The sequence below is a fragment of the Zerene cesonia genome, unplaced genomic scaffold, assembly GCF_012273895.1.
Source record: "Zerene cesonia ecotype Mississippi unplaced genomic scaffold, Zerene_cesonia_1.1 Zces_u004, whole genome shotgun sequence".
Classification (NCBI taxonomy): Eukaryota; Metazoa; Arthropoda; class Insecta; order Lepidoptera; family Pieridae; genus Zerene; species Zerene cesonia.
Window position 1 is genome coordinate 1,849,772 of NW_024045134.1, and position 11,420 is coordinate 1,861,191.

Consider the following 11,420-nt stretch of genomic DNA (forward strand, 5'->3'; position numbering starts at 1 on the left):
AGATTCGAAATTCAAATGTAATATTTTTTTATAATTAAGTGTAACAGTATTTATGGCCAGACTAAGTATACATATAATATACATAATGTATATACATGTATGTTTTATTATTGTAAGGTGAATCTGGTTAAAACCAGTTTTCCCTACTTAGTAGTTGCGTATTTAGGTACAACAAGACTGAACGCGTTTTAAGGAAAACCGGTTCTTAAGAGTAATATTATATTGTAAATGAACAATATTAAATAATAACTATTATATAATCAAACACAAGGCATGTGACATAGATATAAATAAATTACTGTTGTTTCGTATCGCTTTGGACACCACAAACTATTTAAGTTATACAAAATCAGCGAGTATACAATAATGTTCCAAACAAAATTTCATATTAACATTATCCATTTGCTTTTTTCTGCCGCCTCTGTTAATATAAATACTAATAAAAAATTTCACAAAGGACGGGGTAGGAAAAGGAAAAGGACAAACCCCCCCCCCCCCCCCCCCCTCCTTCCCGCAGAACGTGCAGTAAGACTCACATGATGCGTATCGTATATCCTCTGCGGGTGTTCGTGCTCGTGCGGCGAGGCCGGCGGGCTCGCCTCCGCGTTGCCCACCGCCGACGATTGGCTGTTGTCACTGGAATGTGTATATTTGTGGATTTAATTATGCTATTTTTACACGCTTTTTATTAGCTTCACCTGTATGTTTGTTTGTATGTTTGTTTGTAACCGACTTCTTTGGGCGCGATTTTGACCCACTTTAAACGGCCAGATTTCGTTCAAACTTTGTAGATTTATTGAGGACCGATGACAATACACTAATTTGATAAAATTATTCCATTTTTTAATTTGCAAAAAATGATTTTTGTTAAAGCGTGTTTTTTAGTTTTTTTTAACTATTGTTTATTTTTTTTGCCAAGAATAATTGCCCTCCTGTCGAATGATTTACTATTATACGTAGTGCGAATCGGTGTTCGACATCGGTGTTCCCAGGCACATTCGAAGTATCCCTAACCTTCAAGAAAACATATCATATTCTCAAAGGCCGGCAACACATTCGCGATAGGGTCGCTATCATCGCGAGTGCTTATGGGCGGCGGGCGTCAGTTTCCATCAGATGACCCGCCTGTTCGTTTGCCTGCCTGCTTCGCGATAAAAAAAACAATTTTTTTTCGAAGCCTGTACTGTAATAAAATTATTAACTGCGACATGTCTGTCTGTATGACACATCATATAGACAGACTTATACATATATCGCAGTAAAATTAAAAACTATAATCAAATTAATAACATTCTGAAGTGTTCGGTATCTCAATTTGTTGATAAATCACAATCTTATGAGATAGATTATAACCTAACAGTTTTTACAATCTTACAAATACTCCTCAATCCTACCCTTTCGCTCCCTCCCATCAATCCTCCGCTTATCTCTTACTCAGTACAGTTGGCAATCGATTCGTACAGGCATATAGCCTCTGCAAAAGTGCATGACCAATGCTAGTCGCATACCATCAGGCGAGCCACCACGTCCTTACCCAACAACCACATTAAAAATAACTAAAAAAAACACCATCTAACCTATGATCTGAAGCGTCCGGTCTAACCGACAGTTGCGACTCGTGCGAGCGTGACTTCGTGAGCGAGTCCGGTGCGGGCAGGTGGGAGTTCTGCCTCCGCTTGCCCACCGGTGTCGTTGGGGATTTACCACCTGGAAATGTTTGGGTAATTGAGCTTAAGTAGAATACGTTATTAGTTATGTAATTTGTATGGATATCTATACGAATATTATAACGCTGAAGAGTTTGTTTGTTCGAACACACTAATCTCAGGAACTCAGGAACTGGTCCGATTTGAAAAATTATTTCAGTATTAGATAGCCCATTTATGGAGGAAGGCTATGTATGTACCACGGGCAAAGCCGGGGCGGACCACTAGTAATATAAATGGATAATTTAATTTTCGGATGTTGCAGTCGAGCACGCTCCGGCTCTAATTGGGTAGCTCACACCAGGGGAGTACCAAACCCCCTCAGAACACCGGCGTGGAATAGCATACCGCTGTGTTTCGTTTGGTGAGTGGGGGAGCCGGAGACCCATATCCTTTTCCTTGTCCTTCCCAGTCTTTCCTGTATCCCTCTCGTCAATCCTTTCTTAATCCCTTTCCTATTTGAAATCAGCAATCCATTTGTAAAGGTCTCTAATCGACCTTACGCCTCTCCAAAATGTTCAAGGGCTACCAGCGCTACCACCACGCTTACCAACAGGCGACCCACGACTCCATTAATGATGTCATAAAAAAATCTTTATTTGACACGTTTAACTGACTTTTGCCCGCGACTTCGGACGCTTTAAATTCGGAGTATTTAAGTAGATAGTATATGACTGCATATAAACCATCAACTTTAAATCACTCTATCCATTTAAAGAGCCACGGATTTACGTGATTTTTTTTGTATGGCAGGAAATCGTTATCCTCTGGTCCCATTTAAGAATCTCATCATCATCATCATCATCAGCCTATATATGTTGCCACTGCTGGGACACAGGCCTCCTATGAGGATTCAGGCCATAATCCACCGCGCTGGCCAAGTGCGGGTTGGCAGATGTCCCATGTCGTCGAACTTTTTAATTCTTGGACATGCCGGTTTCTTCACGATGTTTTCCTTTACCGTTTAAGCAGTGGTGATGTTATCCACATGCGCAGATAAATTGAAAAATCAATTTATTTCCTGCACGCTCGCCCGGTCTCGAACCCCGACTTATCGATTTTGAAGTCCGAGGTTTTCACCACTGAGCCACCACTACTTATTTAAGAATCTGGATTAAAAAAAAAGGTATGCCCGAACTCACCGTTGCCCTGCACCCGGGGGGCCCGCTTGTGGTTCCTGTCCTCCCTGGTGCGCGGCGAGCCCCGCCCGTGCCGCTCCCAGCTGTCCCAGTAGAGGGGCAGCTCCACCGCTTCGTGGCCCCGCGCTAGGGCCTCTGGAATTTATTAAAGGGATAGTCATGAATAGGAAATTGCTCTAATGGATCACATTTCTTAAAGATTCATTTTAAAAATTATTTTAGTGTGTTTTTCTTTTTATTGTTACTAAATTTAGTATTTATATTCAATCGGTTGCAAATTAACGTTCTCAATTCAACTGTGTTTTATTGTCTTTGTCACTCGATAACCCCGTCCTATGAACGTGTAATTTGGTCCCATTTTTCCCCAGTCCCCAGGGATATTGTTGGCCCTTTTCTATCTCCCCCCCCCCCTAACGACCTCTTTTATAAGCAATAACTATCATCCCCACATACCTGTATAGCTCCTAAGCCGCTGCATCGCCCGCCCCAGCCGGCGCACCTCCTCGTCCCTCGCGCCGCACAGTATCGCGCGCAGCTCATGCTCCGAACGCTCCCTGAGCGCCTCCAGTGATGATATGCGCGAACAGACCGCCTGGGAAATCGGATTCTTTTTTTGTTATCCTTACTCAATAACCCCCACTAATATATATTGTCAAATTCCATCCACGTCTTTACTGCGTCAACAAAAAAAATTTCTATAGCAATTAGGTGTTTCACCTAAAAGATAGTAAAGAATAAAGTAAAAGATAGTCCATTTGTAACGATGAGTATGTGTTTGTTGCTCTTTCACGCAAAAACTACTGAATCGACTGCAATGAAATTTGGTACGTAGACAGCTGGACAACTGGAATAACATATAGGCAACTTTTTATCCCGCTATCCCTACGGGATAAGGACTTACACGGGTGAAACCGCGGGGCGCAGCTAGTACTCCATGCATTTTGTTAGAAATTTCTAATTTTTGGTTCACTTTTCATTACAGTAGCTTTCAGGACTTAAAATTGAATATCTTTATATGTACCTATAAATATGCAAGTTTTTATAAGCCTACGTTTTATGTATGGAGTTTATTTATGGAAAAAGTAGCCTATGTCCTTTTTGTCTGCTAGTATCTCCAGAGTCCAGACACAACAATTTTTACCATACAATCGCTTCGTTACATAGCATCTAACACCAAAAAAATATATCAACTTTTACTTTGAACTCAATACAGCATACGAATTATTATAAAACAAATATCGATTGCGCAGCGCTTGTGCGCCGGAATGCAATTTCGTTACATTATTGTTTATATTAAGGTGCAAACGCTAGCTAAATTATTGAGACGTGACGTAATACGCATTCGCCGCTGAACGTGTCCACGGCATTCTAATACAACTTTGTAAAACATATTTTACGATTACTCTAATATATCTACTAGCTGTAGCACGCGGCGTCACTCGCGTGGTACCTGGATGAAAAGTAGCCTACGTGCTAATCCAGACTATGATCTATCTCTGTACCGGATTTCATACAGATACGATGAGCTGTTTTCGCGAAAAGAGTAACAAACATAACATCCATCCATGCATTCACCTAACCATACTTACAAACTATCGCTTTTATTATATTATAAATAAATAAATAAATAAATAAATAAATAAATAAATATTATATTGTAGGAAAAACCCTATTATAAATGCGAAAGTAACTCTGTCCGTCTGTCTGCCTCTTCTTCACGCCCAAACCAATGAATCGGTTGCGATGACATTTGGTACAGATATAGTTTGCGACTCGAGAAAGGATATAAGATATTTTAAATCTCGGAAATCCCAAGGGAACGTGAGCTATACGAGGTAAACCCCAGAATGCCCATGTTTTGAAAGGACAATTCAGCTAACTAGTATTGTTTATATGAATTTGTTTGTACGTCCACGTTCCACAATCGTCTTGGTACGATTGACACAATTACAATGATCCATGGAGGGAAGTTGTAGACATTTATCCTACTTCCTACTAATATTATAAATGCGAAAGTTTGTAAGGATGTGTGTGTGTTTGTTGCTCTTTCACGCAAAAACTACTGAACCGGTTGCAATGAAATTTGGTACGTGGACAGCTGGACAACTGGAATAACCTATAGGCAACTTTTTATCCCGATATATCTACGGGATACGGACTTACGCGGTTTCAACCGCGGGTCACAGCTAGTATTATAAATGCAAAAGTTTGTAAGGATGTGTGTGTGTTTGTTGCTCTTTCACGTAAAAACTACTGAACCGGTTGCAATGAAATTTGGTACGTGGACAGCTGAACAACTGGAATAACATATAGGCAACTTTTTATTCCGATATACCTACGGGATACGGACTTACGCGGGTGAAACCACGGGGCGCAGCTAGTATACATAGGTACAATAAATAACTAAAATAAATATCCCAAGAATCTCAAAACACATATCGGAGGAGAACCGTTGTTTTCTTTTCCTCACACTTCCCAGTCCATTTCAACTTTCCAGTCGTCAAACCTTCCTTATCCCTTACCCCTTAACAAACGGACAGGGCATTCACATAGGCACTACTTCTGCGAATGCTAATGGGCGGTGGTGATTGTTTACCACCACCCACATACCGTACCCACCAGCTCAGTTACCCGAAATGAGAGATAAAAAGACAAATCACATTGAACTAACTTTTTACGTTAAAAATATACAAACTTTTTTATTCTTGTCATGAAGAAAAAAAAAACTTTAAATATGAGATTAAAATACTAGGATCACCTCGATAGCGTCCACGCTGAGCCCCACCACCCTCAGCCACTGTCTCAAGCTCGGCACATCGCGCAACTCCCTCTGCAGCTCCTCGCCGAACTTTGCCTTTATCACCAGTTGCCTCGAGAAATGCTTCACCAGTTTACCCTGTGAATGACCATGGTGAGTTTGAATATTTTTTATCAACCGTCTACACAAAAAGGAGGAGGTAATCAAATTCGATTGTTTTTTTTTTTTAAGTGGGTTTGTTAGTTTGTTACAATTTTTTTATTATTTGAAGGCTGGTGCATAGTATGTGGTTCTATTTAAACAATTTTCAGGCAGCTTAAATTTTGTTATAAATAATTATTTTCTTGCATGACATATACTAGTACTAGTGATCCACCTCGGAATAACCCATGCTACATTACTCTCCATAAGAACCTTAAAAAGATTGGCCGAATTGGTGAAGCCATTCTTAGTTTTATCACACAGTAACATATTTTATATTGGCTAATTTCTCTACGATTAACTTGTCTAAACTTGTTAATTAATGGTTGTATGTGTTATAAGACTATGGTGTGTACTAGGAAGTATAATTATTCAGATTTTGTAGTTTCATCTGTTTTTTGTTGAGGATAAATAGCAAATAATTTAAACATCAGAAACATTTATTATCAGCTCAACATTTAGCTTTTATTTTGTACTAGTACATTATATCTTTTTTCCCTAAATAAATAAATAATGACAATTTCTCTGGTTGATGCTGACATTAGATAATAATAATAATTTAATTCAAACACTATTTAAACAGCAGAAATTATTTTGTCAAGACATCCTTATGTCTAAGACTGGTTTTAGTATCACACTGACCATCGATGCTGACAGCAGCAAAACATATAAAATTCTATTAAAAAATTTAAGTCCAAAGAGTCCCATAATGGGGTATGGGGCAGATAATATACATCTGTCTCACTGATCTATTTTCTTTATGGACAAGTATGTGATCAGCCCTCTGTGTCCTGCTAGACTGAGACTTTTTCATTTTTGTGCATCCCCACCGGGAATCTAAACCAGGACCCCTCAATTCTACGCTCAAGCATCAACCACTGTACAGAGAAGACGGACTATAAAATTTTGTACTCTAAGTAAATAACAATAAGTAACAATTTCTAACAAATAAGGTAGCTTTTGAGTTTTATAATAGCTTAATAAAAGTTATTACTAAGCTAATATAATATATAATAAGTTTACCTTATAATATGGTATATTAAATACAAATAGGGGTTTAAATTAATCCTTATCAAATCCAGGGTGTTGGTAGTCAATGTCTTATTATGTTTATGTATCACAAATAATGCATAGCATTGCATTGCATTACTAATTGTTTTATTATAGTGTCTATTAGAAGACTCATGTTTGTTAACACACATCATATCATAAATAAACATAATTATTATTCACTAAATAAGATTGACTATGAGACTCAATTAATAGTACTCGACTTTAAACATGTTTTTTTTATTCATTTTGCCCAGTATTTATCTCAATTCACACTTTATCATCAGATGATCATTCATAATCAGCTCATAAATGTTCCCACTGCTGGGACACGGGCATCCTATGAAGGTTCAGGCCATAATCCACCACACTGGCCAAGTACCGGTTGGAAGATATCACATGTTGTCGAACTTTTAATCCTCGGATATGCCTCAGTGTTTTCCAATTCAAACTTACAGTGGGAATAAATTTAAACATATTATATGTTTACATACAAATTGACAGAATCATTTCAAGTACTTTATTATAATGAACTTAAAAAAAAATTACCCAAAAAAATGTACAAAATCCTAACTCAGAAATGATTGTTGTGGCAAGTGCCATAGGGAGCCACTGAAAATTGGTACTATATCCAGTCTTATCCTAGAATTGCACATACATGTTTAAATGTTTTTATTTTTTATTTTTTTTATTTTTTTACTTTTAATGACTTATTTATCTTTTCTTTGTTGTTTTTATTTTTGTCAGTGTTTAGAACATGTATGTGTGTTTTTGAAGGTGGAACAAACTTTTTTTTTTGTATAAAAATGATGCTGGCTGGGATTTGAGAAAATAAAAAAAAACATTAAGTATCTCATAATAACAGAATGTTCTGGTATATTAAGACAAGTAGATAGTATAGGGAATCTTTTAAATATCATGCCCTAGCTTAGTCAAAATAAGTTAATATAATCATTTGTCATCAAATGTTGAAATAGCATCCAATTATGGTAATGAAGAGCTTCTGTATTACAATATCACACATAATATACTGAATTTCAAATTTTTGAACACTATTCAAAAAAACTGACATTCTTTTTTTATACACATTTTATGACTCAGGCAGAAGACACATGTATGTTTCTAAACTAATAATAATATTCAGGGTAATTTTAATTCATGATTTTGGAAACTTTGGATTTTAGAAATGTTTATTTACATAGTTTTCGTAAATGAAACTCATTGTAGAATTAATTCCTGCGGGTATATAAAATGGAAATGCTATTTATGAAATCATCAGATATGTTAAATGTAGCATACATGCAATGTATTACAAGTAAATAGAAATTCGATAAAAAAAGGTTTTATTATTTCAAGGCGACAGGGACTGCGCACGCTTACACTTTCTACTATCGACATTGAATGGATCCTTGAGCCCAGAGGCCTTGAAGTTTAGGCCTTGCAAGTATTTCAAGGGCATAACTATTTTTTTTAAATACATGTCATGATAAAATTATTGCACCGGTCATACCTCCAGAGTCCGAATCTCCTGCTGCGTCAGTTCTGCGCTTGTTAAGCATTGTGTCCTCAAACCTTCCAGTCTATCCGCCGAAACATCTATCATTGACTGTATGGTCTCTATCATCTGAATTGCATCACGAGCTCTTTTGATTTCATATCCGCTCTCTGCATCCATTACAAATATCACAGCACTCTACACAAACCACTAATCACTACTTGTAAGTATAAAACAACTTATTCATTATAAAAAATGAATATGAATATACAAAACATTGCAAGTGTTGTATTGCCGATACAGCGGCCATGTCCGAAGAAAATCTATATTTTTCTCTATGACAATACACTGTCATAGACAGTTTTGACAGCTGTTTAATTTTTTGTGCAGGTAATAAATGTCACAATATCTTCGCATGGCAATTATTTTGAAATATCAAATGTCAGGCAGCTTAAAAAAAATAGTCTATGCATTTTATCAATGGAGTGAAGACGTTTGTTGTGAATTTTGTTTCCTATTATTTCGCCTTCCGTCATTTAAAAATCGGTGTAATGTAAATAAACTAATTTGAATAAATCTTTTTACTTTACAAGTAGGTAGAGTTAGTGAGATTTTTCATAGAGTTTAGATGTAGAAATAGTAGGATGTTACTGGAACGTATATTGGTGCCTCTGTTCTGCCTTGGAATAGAAGGTAAAATAATTGAATTGATCGAAGTACAACTATTTGGCCTTTGTCTCTTGGTGGTTCAATATGTATATTTTTTATTTAGTGTTTGGGCGCGTACTTGGCGAGGAAGTGGAAATTCGTCAGGTAGCATCAGACAAGGGTACAATAAATGTGACAATTCCTTGTGGAACCGAGCCCCTTTCGCCGGCAGTCAACGTCCAGTGGGTTCACAGAGGCAACCGCACACACCACGAAATACTGGTACAGTAATTTTTTTAACTATATACTTATTACTTTATATAATGTTCCATTAAGCTAAAAATAATGAGCTTATTTATTTACACAATTTTACATTAAATGCAAAATAAAGCCTGTGCATCACAATTAAACCATTTATTTCACGGAAAAGTATTACCTAATCCTAATAATACAGTACTAATAAAGAATAATATAAACAGGTATTTCTAAAATTTATTATTTAAATGCGTTTTATGCACGATTTTTATCGGTAGAATTATGAATTATTCATAAATTTGTATACTCAAATCAAATATAAATTAATTTATATTCGTATGAAATTACAAATATTGATGATACAATTTTTTCGTGAACAATTTCGTAAACTGCAATGTTCTTTTTAACACATTATCCTAAAAAAGAACTGGGTTCTCGATTCTTAAATGGTAACGTATTTTAGCATGCTTGTAATCCATTGTAAACATCACACTATCGATCTTGTTCAAAGACTATTGACTCAAGCAACCTGTTCTAATATTTTTTGTTTGTCCCCATATCACCTGGATAAATACTGCTGTGTGCTTATAATGGAACTGCTATTAAATAAATTATGTACTTACAAATCCAATCTAATACTCTTCGTACTAGTTGTTGCCTGCAGCTACGTTCGCGTGGTCAAAATAAGTTCTCTGGTTACAAACTTTCATCCTTTATTTTATCCCATTGCGGGTAGAATTTATCTGGATGCTTTATATCAGCTCGATCGGTCCAGTAGTTTGGGATGTGCTTTAACAGATCAGTCAGTCAGTTTCCATTTTATATATTAAGATTTAATTAGGTAACGTTTAAAAAAACGCAAAATTCCTTCTTTATATAATTATATTTATATCTTATCCTACTAATATTATAAATGCGAAAGTTTGTAAGGATGGTGTGTGTTTGTTACGCTTTCACGCAAAGCCTACTAAACCGATTGCAATGTATCTTGGTGCGTAGATATCTGGACAACTGGAATAACATATAGGTAACTTTTTATCCCGATATTCCTACGGGATACGAATTTACGCGGGGTGTAGCTAGGTCTTTATACAAATCTTTTCTACAAAAAGTCTCCGATATCAAAGAAAGGAAAGTAATACTCTAAATTCTATACTGGATTCAAATGACAACAATTCCCTATCCAAGACAAAAATTTAACCCGTTTATCGGTTGAAAAACCATTGAAATATCGTGTAGCGAAACCAAAATAAAGTACAATCGAATTGAGAACCTTCGTTTTTAGGAACATTACCTACGTCCATAGTAAAAAGGATTCCTAGATTACGTTTAGTAGACAGCTGGCGGCAATGTTCGTTGTGGAAAAACTGTTTTCTCATTACTGACAAATAATTATTTTGCTCTGTGTACCGTTGCGTCGTTACAAAAATTTATTTTCACATAACCAAATTCTGTGTACCATATTCTAACCGAATCGTAAGCATTTTCTCTAAAAATCCCAATATATTGAAAAATAATTTTTTTATTGTGATTTAGTAACAAATGCATCTGCCAGACCAATTATAATGTTTGAAAAAATTCTCCCAGTTTCCTTTGTCTATGCAGGTGAAGTCGCGGGTGGAAAACGAGTTAAGCGTATGATAAAGAAATATTAAGATTAACCTTAATACCCGCATATAGCCGCTCGATATGCGTGTAGCTGACGCGTCATCGGAAACTATAAGCCCTTGTTCAGTTTGAGCAATAATAATGCTATGGATTATATGAAGATTAATATTTAATACTTTAGTACATACACTTCATCTTGAAGCCTTACTTTTCCGTTTAATTATATATATTATCTTTCGGAGAGGCACTGGGGTTTGATATTTTTCGTCTATCTCAATCATAAACAGAATACGTGGCTACATAAATCCCTATAACTATAATAAATGAGAAGGTAAATCAGTTTTGTCTGTCTGTGTCTTTGCACCTAAACCACTGAACCGATATGGATAAAATTTAGCAAAAATATAGTTCCGAAAAAGAACACAAGAGTTTTTAATCCTAGAAATATTACGGGAACGATAGCAATGCGAAGAAAACCCCGGGACAATGTACTTAGTCTGGCCATAAATACTGTTACACTTAATTATAAAAAAATATTACATTTGAATTTCGAATCTGTC

General features: G+C 36.2%; 2 protein-coding genes across 3 annotated transcripts in view; one reads left to right on the forward strand and one right to left on the reverse strand.

Moving 5' to 3' along the window:
- The window catches only part of LOC119838710 (kinase suppressor of Ras 2), a 19,500-nt gene extending 10,838 nt beyond the window's left edge, over nt 1-8,662 (reverse strand). For both annotated transcript variants that reach the window (XM_038364794.1, XM_038364792.1), the window contains exons 1-6: nt 8,365-8,662; nt 5,604-5,741; nt 3,299-3,437; nt 2,849-2,980; nt 1,578-1,707; nt 537-636 (exon numbers count right to left, since the gene is read on the reverse strand). In XM_038364794.1, the coding sequence (XP_038220722.1) occupies nt 537-636; nt 1,578-1,707; nt 2,849-2,980; nt 3,299-3,437; nt 5,604-5,741; nt 8,365-8,529 (804 nt within the window). In that variant the 5' untranslated portion in view covers nt 8,530-8,662. The remainder of the gene's footprint in view (nt 1-536; nt 637-1,577; nt 1,708-2,848; nt 2,981-3,298; nt 3,438-5,603; nt 5,742-8,364) is intronic.
- Nucleotides 8,663-8,817: 155 nt separating this feature from the next.
- Nucleotides 8,818-11,420, forward strand: part of LOC119838659 (Down syndrome cell adhesion molecule-like protein 1 homolog) — a 52,475-nt gene continuing 49,872 nt past the window's right edge. Inside the window, exons 1-2 of the mRNA XM_038364719.1 lie at nt 8,818-9,042; nt 9,122-9,279. Of these exons, the coding sequence (XP_038220647.1) occupies nt 8,994-9,042; nt 9,122-9,279 (207 nt within the window). The 5' untranslated portion in view covers nt 8,818-8,993. The remainder of the gene's footprint in view (nt 9,043-9,121; nt 9,280-11,420) is intronic.